Source organism: Suncus etruscus, chromosome 11 (genome assembly GCF_024139225.1).
Source record: "Suncus etruscus isolate mSunEtr1 chromosome 11, mSunEtr1.pri.cur, whole genome shotgun sequence".
NCBI lineage: Eukaryota > Metazoa > Chordata > Mammalia > Eulipotyphla > Soricidae > Suncus > Suncus etruscus.
The window spans coordinates 84,069,143-84,085,974 of NC_064858.1; the positions used below are offsets into that span (position 1 = coordinate 84,069,143).

At 40.9% G+C, this 16,832-nt stretch overlaps 2 protein-coding genes and 1 non-coding gene across 3 annotated transcripts in view; 1 reads left to right on the forward strand and 2 right to left on the reverse strand.

The window, feature by feature from the left end:
- The window catches only part of DNAJC14 (DnaJ heat shock protein family (Hsp40) member C14), a 1,080,043-nt gene that overhangs the window by 755,428 nt on the left and 307,783 nt on the right, over positions 1-16,832 (reverse strand). The gene's annotated exons all lie outside the window — the stretch shown is intronic.
- LOC126023267 (small nucleolar RNA SNORA51) lies at positions 3,129-3,259 on the forward strand. Its single transcript, XR_007500449.1, has one exon. It is a non-coding gene; the product is annotated as a small nucleolar RNA SNORA51 (small nucleolar RNA).
- Positions 4,532-5,470, reverse strand: LOC126023000 (olfactory receptor 9-like). The gene has a single exon (XM_049784040.1). It carries the CDS (start codon positions 5,468-5,470, stop codon positions 4,532-4,534), a length of 939 nt encoding a protein of 312 aa, XP_049639997.1.

Genomic DNA, 16,832 nt, shown 5'->3' on the forward strand with positions numbered 1-16,832 from the left:
TACTCTCTCCTAATATAAATATCTCTTCCCCACCAAAAACAAACTGAGTTACTCTCCCAAAGTGAGTGGTGGATGTTTCTCTGTGACTGCTCTACTCACTTGCCCAGGATTCAACCTCACCAGGGACTTCTACATCTTGGGATCTGACTTCAACAGTGTCATTTACAAATGGGAAAGTTAAATAGCAATCTGACAACTTCAGTGAATCTAAGCAGTAACACAGAATGCTCAACTAGCACCAACCAGAGTCCAAAGTCCTATATATTCTTAAAACACTGACAATAGGGGCTGGTTTGATAGCACAATGGTAAGGTGTTTGCATTGCATAGACCTGTAGACCTGGGTTCAATTCCCAGCATCTCATATGGTTTCCCGGCTTGCCATGAGTAATTTCTGAGCACAGAGCCAGGAGTAACCCCTGAGCACTATCGGGTGTGGCCCAAAAACAAAGCAAAACAAATCAAAAACACTGACTTTAGTAACACCATGAAGAAATATAACAATCGTTTCAACTTGACCCATGTTGATCTATGTTTCAGTAATTTCATTTGCCTTTGTGTTGTAACAAGCAACGTGAAGTAGATTTGTTTGTGCCTGCATGGAGGAAGGGTATGGTGCTGGGTGGGAGATTGCAGACAATGATGAAGGGAAGGCCATATGGGTGGTGAGATTGGAGTTTGAACATTTAGTGCCTTAAATTATTGTTAACAACTTGGTAAATCATGATTTTTATAATAAAAATTAGGGGAAAAATTAAAGGAAGGAAAAGACAAAGAAACAACAGCTAAAAGCTTCACAGTGGTTCTTGGGGACTGCTCAGAGTAGAACCAGAATTTAAATAGTAATCACCTGATACCATGTTCAGTTGGTCCTTGCCTTTGACACAGTTCTGTTAGAAGTTCACCACAGTGTTGTTGAGATCTGCCCCAGAACCCTTCTAGAGGGGCTCAGGTAACCTCAATGCCAGGTCATTTGGGAAGTGACACCACAATAAATGGATTTTTATTTATTTTGTTTTTGTTTTGAGACCACACCTGGCAGGGTTCAGGGATTACTTCTGACTCTGTGCTCAGAAATTGCTTCTAGCAGGATTAGAGGACAATATGGGATGCTGGGGATCAAACCTGGGTCAAATCCAGGTCAACCATGTGCAAGGCAAACACCCTATCACTACACTTTCACTCCAACTCCAATAAATGAATTTTTACAATAGTGTATAGATTCCCAACAATGGTACTTTGTATTCCAGGCAGTGTTAAGAATTAAACTCGGGGCCGGTGGTGCTACAGATAAGGTGTCTGCCTTGACAGCGCTAACCTAGGATGGACCGCAGTTTGATCCCCCAGCGTCCCATATGGTCCCCCCAAGCCAGGAGCAACTTCTGAGCGAATAGCCAGGAGTAACCTCTGAGAGTCACTGGGTGTGGCCCAAAAAACAAAAAAAAAAAGAATTAAACTCAGCTCCTGGCCCATACTATGCCTAGACTCTACCACCCTATAGCTATATAGTTATATAGTTAATCCTACAGCTAATAAATGAGTTTTTAACAGTATTGAAGGATCTCAGTAAACTCAGAATACCACTGCCATATGATCTAGTAATCTTGCTTTTGATTACCTATCACAAGAACAAAAAAGCAGTCATCTAAAAAGATGTATGCACACCACTATTTATTCCAGCACTTAGTACAATAACTAAGACTTGGAATCTACCTAGATGTCCAACAACAGACAAGTGGATCATGAAGATGCGGAAAATGTACATAATGGAATACTACATAGTTGTAAAAAATGACGCAATCGTGCAATTTGATGCTGCAACCTGGATGAAATTGGAAGATATTATGTTAAATGAAGTAAGCCAGAAGGATAAAGATAAATACAAGATGATATCATTTATGTGTGGTATTTAGAATAACTGTATGAAGAAATGCAAAGGCTTAAAAGGGGGGGGGTGTCGAGAATACTTTAGGTCCCAGAATATAGTATGGAGAAGGAAAGAAATTTAGTGGGGGAGGTAAAAGGCATATATAAAATAACAAGATATAGAAGGAAAGGGATCTCAGATGCACTGCTGGTGTTAAGAAAAGACAGAAATGGGGTCTTAGTGATAGCACAGAGGATAGGGCACGTACCTTGTGTGCAACCGGCCTGGGTTTGATCCCCAACATCCCATATGGTCCCCTGAACCAAACAGGAGTGATTTTTGAGTGCAAAGCCAGAAGTAACCCCTTAGCACCACCAGGTGTGGACCAAAAACCAAAAAAGAAAAATTGATTATACCAATCAATGCAGAAAATGTAGCAGTTTAGAAAAATATGAACCATAAAACTTCATTTATACGATATGAATCATAAAAACAGTTTATGGAATCATAAACTGTGCTTATACACGTATGATATGGAGATTATTATGCTGAGTAAAATGAATCAGATGAAGAGAAAGAACAAGTAATCTCACTCATTTGTGGGATATAAGAAAGATAAAGGATAGTATGGTAATAATATCCAGAGACAATAGAGATGAGAGTCAGGAGGACCAGCCCATGGTAGGAAGCTTGCCACAAATAGTGGAGTAGTGCAGTTAGGGTAGAGAAGGGAAACCTTTATCACAATGAGAGTTGGAACTGATAACGCAGGACAGAAATGGGGTACCGAAAGGGCATAGGTGATATGCATGATACATACCCCTTCATTAACAGTAGCGAAAACCACAATGTCAAAAAATGAGAATAAAAGGAAGAGAGAGAGAGAGAGAGAGAGAGAGAGAGAGAGAGAGAGAGAGAGAGAGAGAGAGAGAGAGAGAGAGAGGTAAAATGTTCTCCAAGAGTCAGACTTCAGAAAGAATGGGATGGAAACGAGGACACTGGTGGTGGGAAACGTGCACTGGTAAAGTGTGGTGTACATTGTATAAATAAAAATCATATAAAATGATTTTTATCTTACCACAGGCTGTGTTCTTTACACTGGCTGTATAGAAAGAGGAGGTACAGGGGCCGGAGAGATAGCATGGAGGTAAGGCGTTTGCCTTTCATGCAGAAGGTCATCAGTTCAAATCCCGGCATCCCATATGGTCCCCCGTGCCTGCCAGGAGCAATTTCTGAGCATGGAGCCAGGAATAACCCCTGAGCACCGCCGGGTGTGACCCAAAAACCAAAAAAAAAAAAAAAAAAAAAGAAAGAGGAGGTACAGTAAAGGCACCCCATATACACCTCAACACAGGCCCCTTGCCGGGTATGTATTGTGAATTGGGGGACAAAAAAAAAATGCAATAAACACCAGAGAGATAGCATGGAGGTAAGGCATTTGCCTTTCATGCAGAAGGATGGTGATTCGAATCCTGGCATCCCACATGTTCCCCTGTGCCTGCCAGGGGCGATTTCTGAGCATAGAGCCAGGAGTAACCCCTAAGTGCTGCCAGGTGTGACCCAAAAACCAAAAAAAAAAAAAATGCAGTAAACACAGTGACTAAATAATTATTTAAAATGATAATAATAATAAAGTGGGGAATAAAGGTTACATACCAAATAAGACACTATAATTTCATGTTTCTTATCTAAAATGTATATATAAATTTATATACAATTATATAAAATTTATATACAGATAACAAACCAGACTGCAATAAAATTCCAAGGACATTATCACAGCCCAATTGGTAATATTTTATTTGTTATACATATCTATATTTGTTATATCTGTAATTAAAAGAAAAGCAAATTAAAATCAAAAGCCTGATTTTCTTTGCCTTAAGAATGATTTCCTTTCTTATGCCTATTCCATTCAAAAACAGCAAAGGTCCATTCATAAACAATAAAAGTCTGACCAACTTATTGAAGTAGACCCCAAGTAGAAATAGTGAACTTTTAGCTAGAGATCTAAATGTCGTCTTGGATGCTAAGAACCAGAATTTTCCTTCTTATCAGTCAGTAGGGAAGATGTAAACATACCTAGAACAAAAGAGAAAATTCAGAGCAAGTCAACCAATGCGAAAGGGGAAGGTAGAAAATAGCAATATATTTGTGATCTTTGGAGAGAAGTTTCGAGTCAGAAACAAAGTCTTTCAACATACCTTCCAGACTTAAAACAGAAACAAGCAAGTCTCAGAATCTGAACTGATAGAGCCAGGCCAGCTACCTAGATCTCACCTCACACCTGGAGAAAAGGAACTTTGTTGGATCTGAAGTAACTAATGTCAAAAGCTTTGCAGGGAAAGAAGAGGTGAAGCTTCCAGAAACCTGGTCCAGTCAGGTGCTCAGAGGCTTAAGAAAGACCACATAGATGGTTACAGTCATCTTTCCTCCTTAACCTTCTCTCAAATGTGTTTCTCCAAGTCTGTATCAGCGAATAGATCAGGTCAGCATTGTTAGAAGAAGCCCCAGAAGTGAGACACTGAGCATGTCAGAGCTCTGTGCCCTGTGGTGGAGACAAGAACCCCAAACATGCTGCACTCAGCAAGCCAAACTCTGCAGGTCCCAGCTTCTCCCCACATGACACTGCCCAAGAACCAGGCCCTTGTCTCCAAAACTGGAGTCAGGGATTCCTAAAGTATCTCTTTACTAGCCTCTTCATGGCTTCTGCCACATCCTTGTTCCTCAAAGTGTACACAAAAGGGTTGAACATGGGAGTGACAACTGTGTAGAAAAAAGTTAGAATCTGGTCTGTGTCCTGATTGGAGCCTGTCCCAGGATTCATATAAGCCACAGTTCCTGTCCCAAAAAAAAGCATAACCACAAATAGGTGGGAAGAACACGTGGAGAAGACTTTTCGGCGTCCCTGGGATGAGGCCACGCCAAGGATGTTGACTAAAATACAGGCATAGGAGGCCATGATGAGTAAGAAGGGGGTCAAAATAAAGGCTATCGTGACACCAAGATTGCCCACTTCACCCCAGAAAGTGTTCCCACTAGCCAGTCTCAGCACAGGCAAAATGTCGCACATAAAGTGATGGATTGTGTGGGTCCCTTGGAAAGACAACGGGAAGATGAAGATGGAATGTGTGGTGCCAGTGATGACACCCATGAGGTAGGAGGCCCCCACCATGCCTAGGCAGGCACACTGATTCATCATAGTGCTATAATGCAGGGGCCGGCAGATGGCAACGTAGCGGTCGTAGGCCATAGCTGTGAGAAGGCAACACTCAGTTACCCCAAAAAGGGCAAAGAAATACATCTGTGTGAAACAGCTGGCAGCTGAGATGGTGGGGCAGGAGGAGAGGAGATCAGCCAGCATCCGAGGCACGATGGTGGTAGTGTAGAGAATCTCCAGCAGGGAGAAGTGACGCAGAAAGAAATACATGGGGGAGTGCAGGGCAGGTTCTGCCAGTGTGAGAATAATAATCAGTAAGTTTCCCATCAAGGTGACCAGATAGATGCAGAGCACCCCCCAAAACAGAGAGCTCCTGTGGGAACCCAAACCTGAGAAGCCCAGCAAAATGAATTCAGTCATTACAGTACCATTGTTAACGTCCATGCTGCCAAGGACAGAGTAAAAGAACTGGGAGAGGGTTCAAACAGCACCAGCAGGCTTTGTGAACAAGAGTCTCCAAAACAAACCTGGAATCCAAATGGCTAGGTTCAGGTGAGTCCTTCCTAGAAAATGTATCAGAAGAGGAGGCGACCTGGGACATTGACATGAACAGCTGATCTTCCTGGAGACTGAAACCTTGAAAGACACCAGAAAGACTTGCTTCCAATCATCCAAGTGTTGGAGGTGAGACAAAGGAGTAACTCTAGAAAAGTAGTGGAGAGTATGGACAGAAAGGCTGACTAACTACAACTGGCAGGAGACTAGAAGAAAAATGAATCCTCCTGAAACAGCAGGAGAGCAAGAAAACGGAAGAAAAGATACAGGATCAAAGACTATAGAGATGAGCAGTTGAAGATTTTACCTGCAGTTCATGGCCCTTGGGAAGCTCCTCCCAAAAGCCCAATCCCTCATGAGCAGAGGACTGGGAGGGAACTCTGTTGGGAAAAGAACAAAGGGGAAAGAGAGTTTTTCCTGGGGACCAGAAAGAAGAAACAGTGTCCTAGTTTACTTCTGCCCCATCACTGTATCTAAGCTCTTCCAAATTTTCTCTCCATAGATCTCGGGCCTGCAGTGTCCAGCCTAAGGACCTGCAGCAAATGGGGGATAGATAGTTAGGGTCACCCAGCAGGACTAAATGAAGCTTGATGCAGAAATTAAACACTGTTCTTGGCTTTACCCCTCTGAGTGTGTCCAATCTTAGGATCTAACAGGGTCAGATTTAAACATGAAGAGTCCTGGGGAAGGTGGAATAGGTGGGGGACATTTGTCAAAGAAGAGCTTTTGTTCCCTACACAGTGTCTGCTAAACCAGCTCAAGGGTTGCTCTCTCCATGCAGCCTATTCCCAAAATTAGTCCCTAGGTTTTTTTGTTTATGGAGCCTAAAAGCAAAAAAAAAAAAAATTTTTTTTCTTAAAATCTTTTTTTACAGCAGCTAATACTTAAGGAAAATTATTTGCTGAAATAGCAACAGTTCTGATTTCTGATAAAAAAAAAAAAATTCCCAATCCCAGCTACCAAAGTAGGGATTAAGAAAAGAAAATACTGGGCCTGGAGAGATAGCACAGCGGCGTTTGCCTTGCAAGCAGCCGATCCAGGACCCAAGGTGGTTGGTTCAAATCCCGGTGTCCCATATGGTCCCCCGTGCCTGCCAGGAGCTATTTCTGAGCAGACAACCAGGAGTAACCCCTGAGCAACGCCGGGTGTGGCCCAAAAAACACAAAAAAAAAAAAAAAAGGAAAGGAAATACTGGGGTCAGGTAGAGCATTTGTCTTGCACAGTGCTGATTCAGGACGGATCCAGATTGCATTCCCAGCATCCTTAGAGTCTCCCAAGCCTGCCAGGAATGATTCCTGGGTGTAGAACCTCTGTGCTCCACTGAGTGTGGCCAAAAAAAAACACTGTCCCATATCTCAGCTGATATCCTGACTGCAGAACATGACAAAGATGGAAAACATTCAGATCAATAAATAAAGCCCAGACATGAAATTATGGGTAATCCTTAACCAGGGAAAAAGTCTTTTTCCTTGATGTTTGGTTATTCATTGTTTAGAGTTCAATTGAGAACCTTCTAATTCAAGGCTTGTCTGCTTAGGTTTTTGTTTTGTTGTAGTTCCTTCTTGTTGTTACTGTTGTTGCTACTGCTGCTTTTATTGTAAATCAGGGTAGTTTTTATTGAACAATACTTGCTTAGAAATATATGAGAGAAGAGAAAGGAAGGAAGTATTCAAGAGAGAGCCAGAATTGTCCAGAATAGAAATGAACAAATAAAGAAACAGAAACAGGCAAGAGAAATGTATATTCAAGGGAGAACATAGACGTAAAAAAACAAGCCTTTTGTTGTTGAGTTTTTTTGTTTTGTTTTGTTTTCCCCTCTCCCCCTTGTTTATTGCTTTGTTTTGTTTTCAAATTTAAAAGTCTTATTACAGGGATTAAGGCCCTTGCCTTGAACATACCAAATCCTACTTCAGTATCTTACACTACACGTGGTCCCCTAAGCACTGACAAGAGTGATCCCTGAGCATAGAGTCGGGAATTAGCCCTGAGCACCACTGGGTAGAGTTCTAACACTAACCTCCCAAAAAACAATTCATGTTGTTAGTCCACCCTCAGTGAAAATGAGGAAGTGAGGAAAGGGAAGTGTTATATCCCTTTTTTTAAGTGCAGACTACACATATCAAGAAAAGTGGGGGGGGATATTTACTATGCAGCAAAGCAACCTGCCAAGCACCATCTCAACAAGGGATAAAGTCCAAAATACAAATGGATGCATATGCTTACATGTGGAAGCCCTACAATCCACACCTAGTACCACATGGTTCCCCAATACTGCTGAGTAGTCCTAGAAAGATAAGGTGGGAATAGTCCCTACATACTGCAAGATCTGACCTTTCAAAAATAATAGAGTACAGGCGGGGGTTGGGTGGGGAGGAGGGAGATTTGGGACATTGGTGATGGGAATGTTTCACTGGTGATGTGTGGTATTCTTTACATGACTGAAACCCAAATACAATCATGTATGTAATAAAGTTGGTTAAATAAAATAAATAAATAAAAATAATATATTTATGAAGATCAAATTTTTGTTGTTTGTTTAAGTTTAGTGACCACACTTATCTGTGCTTAGGGCTTACTTCTGGTTCTTTATTCAGAGACTTATTTGGGCAGTGTTCAAGGGTCCATATAGGGTACTGAGAAAAAAAACAGCTCAGCTACATGCAAGGCAAGTGTCTTACTGTACTATCTCTTCAGACTCCAAAAGATCAAGTTTTCTTCTCTTCCTTCTCCTCTTCCCTCCTTTCCCCTCCCTCTTCTCCTCCTCTCCCCTCCCTTTCCCTTCCCTTTCCCCTACCCTCTCCTCCCTTTCCTTTCCTCTCCCCTCCCCTTTCTTTTCTTTTTTCCCTCCCCTCCTCTTTAACTTCCCTTCCCCCACAAAAGAGAAGAAAAAAAGAAAAAGAGAAAAAAAAAGATCAAGTTTTAATAAAGCAACATACTACAAAAGATTACTATTATTCTTCAAAACTGTCAGGTCATTAAAAGCAAGGAAAGTCTGAGGAACTAGGGAGACATAAGAACTTAAAACAATACGGCATCCTCAAAGGACAAAAAGGACAATAGGCATAACCTATAGAAATTTGAAAAAAATTCCCAGTCATACAATCAATTAATCTTTTATAAAGGGGCAAGAAACACAAAATAGAACAAGAAAGCCTCTTCAACAAGTGGTGCTTAGGTAACTGGTCAGCCATACGCAAATAAGTAAACTCAAACCTCCATCTAACACCATGCACAAAGGTCAGATCCAAATGATTTAAAGGCCATATCAGACCTAGAACCATAAGGTATATAGAAGAAATATAGAGAAAACACTCATGACATATAGACCAAAGGCATCTTCAATGAGGAAATAACACTCTCTAAACAAGTGGAAGCAGAGATATAAAGATGAGACTATATTAAGCTGAGAAGCATCTGCACCTTAAAGGAAACAACAGTGACTAGGATACAAAGGCCACCCACAGAATTGGAGAAACTATTCACCCAATACTAATCAGATAAGGGGCTTATATCTAAGATATACAAGGTACTGACAGATCTTAACAAGAAGAAAACATCTAACCCTATCAATAAATGAGGAGAATAAAAGAACAAACAATACCTCAAAAAATACAAATGGCCAAAAACCACATGAAAAATGTTGCACATCACTAATCATAAGGGAGATGCAAATCAAAACAACAATGAGGTACAATCTCACGCCACAGAGACTAGCACATATCACAAGAACAATCAGTGCTGGCAGGGATGTAGGTAGAAAAGAACTCTCATTCACTGCTCATGGGAATGCCATCTAGTTCAGCCTTTATGGAAAACAATATGGAGATTCTAGAAATTGAGCTCCCATATAACACAGCTATGCCACTCTTAAGAATATACCCTAGGGGGGCCGGCAAGGTGGCGCTAGAGGTAAGGTGTCTGCCTTGCAAGCGCTAGCCAAGGAAGGACCATGGTTTGATCCCCCGGCATTCCATATGGTCCTCCCAAGCCAGGGGCAATTTCTGAGTGCTTAGCCAGAAGTAACCCTGAGCATCAAACGAGTGTGTCCCGAAGAACCAAAAAAATAAAAATAAAAATAAAAGAATATACCCTAGGAACACAAAAAAAATACAAAAATGCCTTCTGCACACCCATATTCATTGCAGCCCTAGTTACAATAACCAGAATCTGGAAACAACCCAGATACCTGACAACAGATGAGTGGCTAAAGAAGCTTTAACCACTATGGAATACTATGCAGCCATCAGGGATATGGAATACTATGCAGCCATCAGGGATATGGAATACTATGCAGCCATCAGGGATATAGAATACTATGCAGCCATCAGGAAAAATGAAGTCATGAAATTTTCCTATACATATATGGACATGGAAACTATTATGATGAGTGAAATAAGTCTGAGGGAGAGATCTAGTACATAATAGTCTCACTCATCTGTCACACCATAAATAGGAACTTCTATATTTCTATCAGGGAACAGCTGATGGCCCACTAGAAGTTGTATTTCCTAGAGCTGATGGCTGTCTGTTTATCCCAAGGGATCTTCACCAAAAGGCCCTCTGTGAAAAACTGCATGGTTAATTGGAGAAATTCCAAAGAGATATTTTTGAAATTCATATTATGGTATTAACATTATATTTCCTTCATATTATTTGGCTAAAAATGAATTCCCCCTTCTGCTGGTATTCACAGACAAAATATAGCCTCGATTAAATTTCTCTTTACCTGGAAGTATCCGCATCAAAAACAATTTCTTTTCTCCCTGTTTTTGAATGCCACAGTAGTATGTAACAGAAAAGATTACTTTGCTTCAGGGACTTCCCCCAGATACTTTGAATATATGCTAACTAATCTACACTCCAAAAAGTTTTAGCCAATATCTAATTTGGCTAATTTGGCTAATTTCTAAGATATATAAGGTACTGACAAAACTTAACAAGAAAAAATAATCTAGCCCCATCAAAAAAATGGAGAGAAGAAATGATCAATTTCTCAATGAAGAAATACAAATGACCAAAAGACACATGAAAAATGTTCCACATCACTAATTATCAGGAAGATGCAAATCAAAACAACAATGAGGTACCATCTCATGCCACAGAGACTGGCACACATCACAAAGAACAAGAAAATCAGCGCTGGTGGGGATATGGAGAGAAAGGAACTTTCATTCACTACTAGTGGGAATGCTGTCTAGTCCAACCTTTATGGAAAACAATAGGGAGATTCCTCAAAAATATAAAAATTGAGCTCCTATATGATCCAGCTATACCACTCCTAGGGATATACCCTAGGAACATAAAAATTATACATAAGTACATAATTATACATAATAAATTATACATTATAATACATTATAAATTATACATAAATACATAAATTTCTTTCTCACATTTATATTTATTGCAGCGCTATTTACACTAGCCAGACTCTGGAAACAATCAAGATGCCCTTCAAAGGATGAATGGCTAAAAGACACTATGGTACATATACACAATGGAATATTATGCAGCAATCAGCAGAGATGAAGTCATGAAATTTCCCTATACATGGATGTACATAGAAACTATTATGCTGAATTAAATAAGTCAGAGGGAGAGACACAGAGTAGTCTCACTTATCTATGAGTGTTAAGAAAAATAAAAGACATTATTATAATAATGCCCTGAAATGAAGGCTAAAAGAACTGGCTCACTATATGAAAGCTCACCACAAAGAGTGGTGAGTACAGTTAGAGAAATAACTACACTAACAACTACCATGACAATGTTAATGATGAGAGAAGTAAAATGCCTGTCTCAAATATAGGCAGGGGATGGGGAAGGAGGGAGATGAGGGACATTTGTGGTGGGAATGTTGCACTGGTGAAGGGGTGTGTTCTTTTTATGACTGAAACCTAACTGCAATTAAGTTTATAATCATTGTGTTTAAATAAAGATTTTTTTTTAAGTTTGGCCAGAATAGCATTGAGCTCTGTACTCCTTTCATTTAAGTTTATCTCTTTCAAAACCAAACCTTAGGAAGTTAGTCTTAGCCCCTAGACTCTAGGGACCTAGAGCTAGAAATCTATTCCCTTAGGTAAAGGAAATTTGATATAGGAAACCTGGCTTCTTGCTAATCTCTTAATTTACATCAGTTGACACCTAGGGCTGGCCAGAGAGGAACTATTTAGAGATGTTAAAACTTATCTTCCCAGGACTAGAGAGATAGCATGGACGTAAAGCATTTGCCTTACATGCAGAAGGATGGTGGTTCGAATCCCGGCATTCCATATGGTCCCCCTTGCATGCCAGGGGCATAGAGCCAGAAGTAACCCCTTAGCACTGCTGGTGTGACTTAAAAAAAAAAACACTTAGTGTCCTTTTATCCTCTGGGCTCCTAACTGAACTGTATTCTATTCTTTTTTTTTTTTTTTTTTTTTTTTTTTTTTTGGTTTTTGGGTCACACCCGGCGGTGCTCAGGGGTTACTCCTGGTTGTCTGCTCAGAAATAGCTTCTGGCAGGCGCGGGGGGGGGGGGGGCCATATGGGACACTGGGATTCGAACCAACCACCTTTGGTCCTGGATCGGCTGCTTGCAAGGCAAACACCACTGTGCTATCTCTCCAGGCCCTGTATTCTATTCTAAGGTTACCAACCACCTAGAACCGTGTATAATGTTTTAAAGATCAAATGATGTACACTCATAAGTTTCTGTTGTACTTTGCATAGAAACAAAAGGTGAGCATTCTTTTTTTTAACTTGTGACTGACAATATATCCCTTAAAAAAACGACCTTTAATCTGTTAATCTGTGTAGTAAACTTAGAATACTGTTCTCCACACACATTTGTGTGTGCTCCCATTCTTCATATTTTGCTGCCCGTGCATTCATTCACTCTCCACAGCGACATTTGCCTTGCAAGCAGCCATCCCAGGACCTAAGGTGGTTGGTTCAAATCCCAGCATCCCATATGGTCGTCCCCCCCTCCCCCCCCCCCTGCCTGCCAGGAGCTATTTCTGAGCAGATAGCCAGGAGTAACCCCTGAGCACCGCCGGGTGTGGTCCAAAAAAACAAAAAACATGTTTGTAATCATGCTGTTTAAATAAAGATATTAATTATTTTAAAAAGACATTCATATGGCGACTATTTAAAAAAAGAAATTTCGGGGCTGGAGAGATAGTATGGAGGTAAGGTGTTTGCCTTGCATGCAGAGGTCAGTGGTTTGAATCCCGGCATCTCATATGGTCCCCCAAGACTGCCAAGAGTGATTTCTGAGCATAGAGTCAGGAGTAACCCCTGAGCACTGCCGGGTGTGACACAAAAACAAAAACAAAAAAGAAATTTGAAAAAAAAATAAAAGGGTCATAGTGATAGCACAGTGCGTAGGGCATTTGCCTTGCAGCTGCTGACCCGAGTTCAATCCCTGTCATCCCATATGGTCCTCTGAGCCTACCAGTAGAAATTTCTGAGTGCAGAGCCAGGAGTGTCCCCTGAGCACTGCCAGGTGTGGTCCAAAAAAAGAACAAAGAGAAAAAAGAACAAAAGAAAAAAAACTTGGATAAAAATGTGTTTATTAACATACACAATTATTATCACTAAATAATAAAAGTAAGATAAAGCATAGTAAATTCACAATATAAAACATAACTAATATAGGTAATAGATGAGAGTAACAAAGACTAAAATAAAGGTCAAATATTGACAAGGATAGATTAAGACGGAATAAGGTATTTATTATACTTTTTTTGTTGACAGTAGGTTGATTTGGGGTTTAGGGCTACACCATCAGTGCTCATGGGTTACACCTGGTCAATACTTGGGGATCACAGTAACGGAAATCTAACCTGTCCTCCCACACGCAAAGCATGCATTGCCTTTTCTTTGAACTATCATCCTGGCCCTTGAGGGAAGGGAATATTTATTCATTGATCAGTAGAAAATATATCATATATTATTTAATAATTTTAAATATAATAATTATCATAAACAAAGATTTTATTAGCATTAAATAAATTATAATAGGACAAATAATACCTAAGACTGATAAATTGCAAAATTTATTTTAAGATATTTTGGTCTTTTTAGGTGTCAATTTATTTTCCACCAGTTACACCTTGGAAATCTTTTTATCCATAGTTTAATTTTTTCCATTTGGTTAACATCTAATGTCTCTATTAGTGCATATTTTCAAATATAGCATCATAAAAAGACTTGAAGATTTGAAGGATTTGGCACTTGTTTCAAGCTTGAGAATTTATGTATTTTATAATTGAAGAGTATTAAATACAAACCAGAGGGAGTGTGCAGTGTATAGTAAACCTCATCAAAAGATAACTTTTCTTAAAAAGTATTTATTTGTATTGGGGGCCTGAGCGATAGCACATCAGGTAAGGCATTTGCCTTGCACGCAGCCAACCCAGGACCAATCCGGATTCGATAACCAACATCCCATATGGTCCTTCGGAGCACCTAGCCAGGAGGAAGCCCTGAGCGCAACTGAATGTGGCTCAAAATAAACCAAAAGAAAAAAAATTTTTTTAATTTGTATTGTTTGAAACAGAATCACATCTCCCCCTTGTGGTAAATGTCTGAATAGCTAGGTCAATGTCATTCCCGCTGAGCTGATTGTAAGATGCTTGCTTGTAAAGGCCGAATGTAACCACGTACATGTTGCTTTCTTCCGGAAGCAACCCCTAAACATAGTGCCCAGAATAAGCCACCAAACAGCAACAGATGTGGGAGGGAGGGAGGGAGGGAGGGAGGGAGGGAGGGAGGGAGGAAGGAAGGAAGGAAGGAAGGAAGGAAGGAAGGAAGGAAGGAAGGAAGGAAGGAAGGAAGGAAGGAAGGAAGGAAGGAAGGAAGGAAGGAAGGAAGGAAGGAAGGAAGGAAGGAAGGAAGGAAGGAAGGAAGGAGGAAGGAAGGAAAGAGGGAGGGAAGGAGGGAAGGAGGGAGGGAGGGAGGGAGGGTAGGAGGGATGGAGGGAGGGAGGGAGGGAAGGAAGGAAAGAAGTAAGGAAGGAAGGAAGGAATGAATGAAGGAAGGAAGGACGGAAGGAAGGAAGGAAGGAAGGAAGGAAGGAGGGAGGGAGGGAGGGAGGGAGGGAGGGAGGGAGGGAGGGAAGGAAAGAGGGAGGAAAGAGGGGGGAAGGAAAGAAGGAAGGAAGGAAGGCTTGAGAGCTTCTGTTTGTCCCAACTCCAGTTTACAGAGGAGAAAAGAGGTCTAGAAAAGCTGTTATGAATTACCCAAAGTCATTAAGGACAGAGCTGAGATCAGTAATAGGATATGTCCTATACAGTGCATAGCACTGCCATATAAATAAACTCACATAATCCTGACACCATGAAGTTTATTACACCCCACCCCACATGTGATTTTATGGCAGTGAGAGGTGGGCCATCTTTCTAAGGTCACAGAGCCTGACCGCAGCAGAACCAGAACTCAACACAATTGGCCTGCAACAATAAACCCAGCTTCCAACCTCAATGTCCATCCTATTTTCTTTGTGATATGTCTACCTTTAGCTCAGAGAAAGAGACCTTGAGGGGCTGGAGAGATAATTCAAAGGGCTGAGAGTACATGCTTTGTGTGAGGTAATTATTGGTTTGCTCCCCAGGACTGTATCCCCCAAATGTCACTACATGCAACCCCTTAGCATAGATCTTGGAATAGATGCTGAGCCCCACTAGGTGGTCCAAAAAATAAGCAGAAGAAAAAAAAAAGAGCCAGAGAGAATATAGTTGATAAGGACTTACGTAGCCCATATTGTCCCTCAAGCCTTGCCAAAAGTAATCCATGAGTACCACCAAGTATGACCCCCCCAAAGAAGTAAATAAAAAAATAAACACCAAGAAGAAAAATAAGAAGCCTTGCTGATATCTGCTCTAATTTCATAATGTTAAAAATGGATATTGGGGCTCCTCCTCCTCAAAAGAAAATGGATATTGGGGCCAAAGAGATAGCACAGCAGTAAAGTGTTTGCCTTGCACGCAGCCAATTCAGGATGGGCCCTGGTTTGAATACCAGCATCTCATATGGTCCCCAGCCTGCCAGGAGTGACTTCTGAACTCAGAACTCTGAGTAACCCCTGAGTAACTGCCAGGTGTGACCCAGAAACCAAAAAAAAAAAAAAAGATAATATCTCCAGGTAAAGATATTACAGTCAGTATGGTATTTGCCTTGTACACAACCAAACAGGTTAGATTTTGGTATCACATGTGATCCCCTGGGTTTGGCCAGGAGTGATTCCTAAGTGCAGAGCTAGAAGTAAGCATTGAACATCACTGTGTGTGACAAAATATAAAAATAATATATAAAAAATAATTTTTAAAAAGGTGCTGGAGAGATAGCATGGAGGTAAGACATTTGTCTTTCATGCAGAAGGTCATTGGTTCAAATCTCAGCATCCCATATGGTCCCCCGAGCCTGCCAGGAGCGATTTGTGAGTGTGGAGCCAGGAATAAACCCTGAGCACTGCTGGGTGTGACCCAAAAACCAAAAAAAAATTTTTTAATAATATATAAAGATAAATAATAAATAAATAATATATATAATTAAAAGAGGTACTACTGCGGGACCGGAGAGATAGCATGGAGGTAAGTCATTTGCCTTGCATGCAGAAGGTCGGTGGTTCAAATCCTGGCATCCATATGGTTCCCAAGCCTGCCAGGAGTGATTTCTGAGCATGGAGCCAGAGTAACCCCTGAGCACTGCCAGGTGTAACCCAAACCCCCCCAAAATAAAAGAGGTACTACCTCTTCAAAAGATAAAAAAATAGTACAGTCACATTCCTTGCACATGGCACACAGTCTGATCTCAGCACTCCATATGGTCCCTTCAGCTCTGTCAGCTGTTATTCCTGAATGCAGAGTCAGAAGTAATCCCTGAACTTCACTGAAAGTGGCCTCAAAAACCAAAATCAAATAACAAGAAAAACTAATGGTCAAGTAATACAACTATTCAATGACAGGGTAGAGGAGGTGTTGTTTGCTATGTCTAGAGAGAGAGTACAATGGGCAGGGTACTTGCTTGACTTGCACATGGCCAAACCAGGTTCAATTCCTGGTACCTCATATGGTCCCCAACCCTGTCCTGAGCATCTCTAGGTGTCCTACAAAAAAAAATAGTAGTACCAGGTGTCTGAGCTAGGACTGAAATCAATGTCTGACAATCCTAATCTAATGCTCTCTGGGCCCCTATTTTATTTACCCATTACTGCCACTCTATTTGCACATGTGTGTTTAAGTGTGTGAGTGTGCATATATGCATGCATA

What these genes read in the sequence shown, in the direction of transcription:
- LOC126023000 (XM_049784040.1), bottom strand. Translation starts at nt 5,470, where the DNA reads ATGGACGTTAACAATGGTACTGTAATGACTGAATTCATTTTGCTGGGC.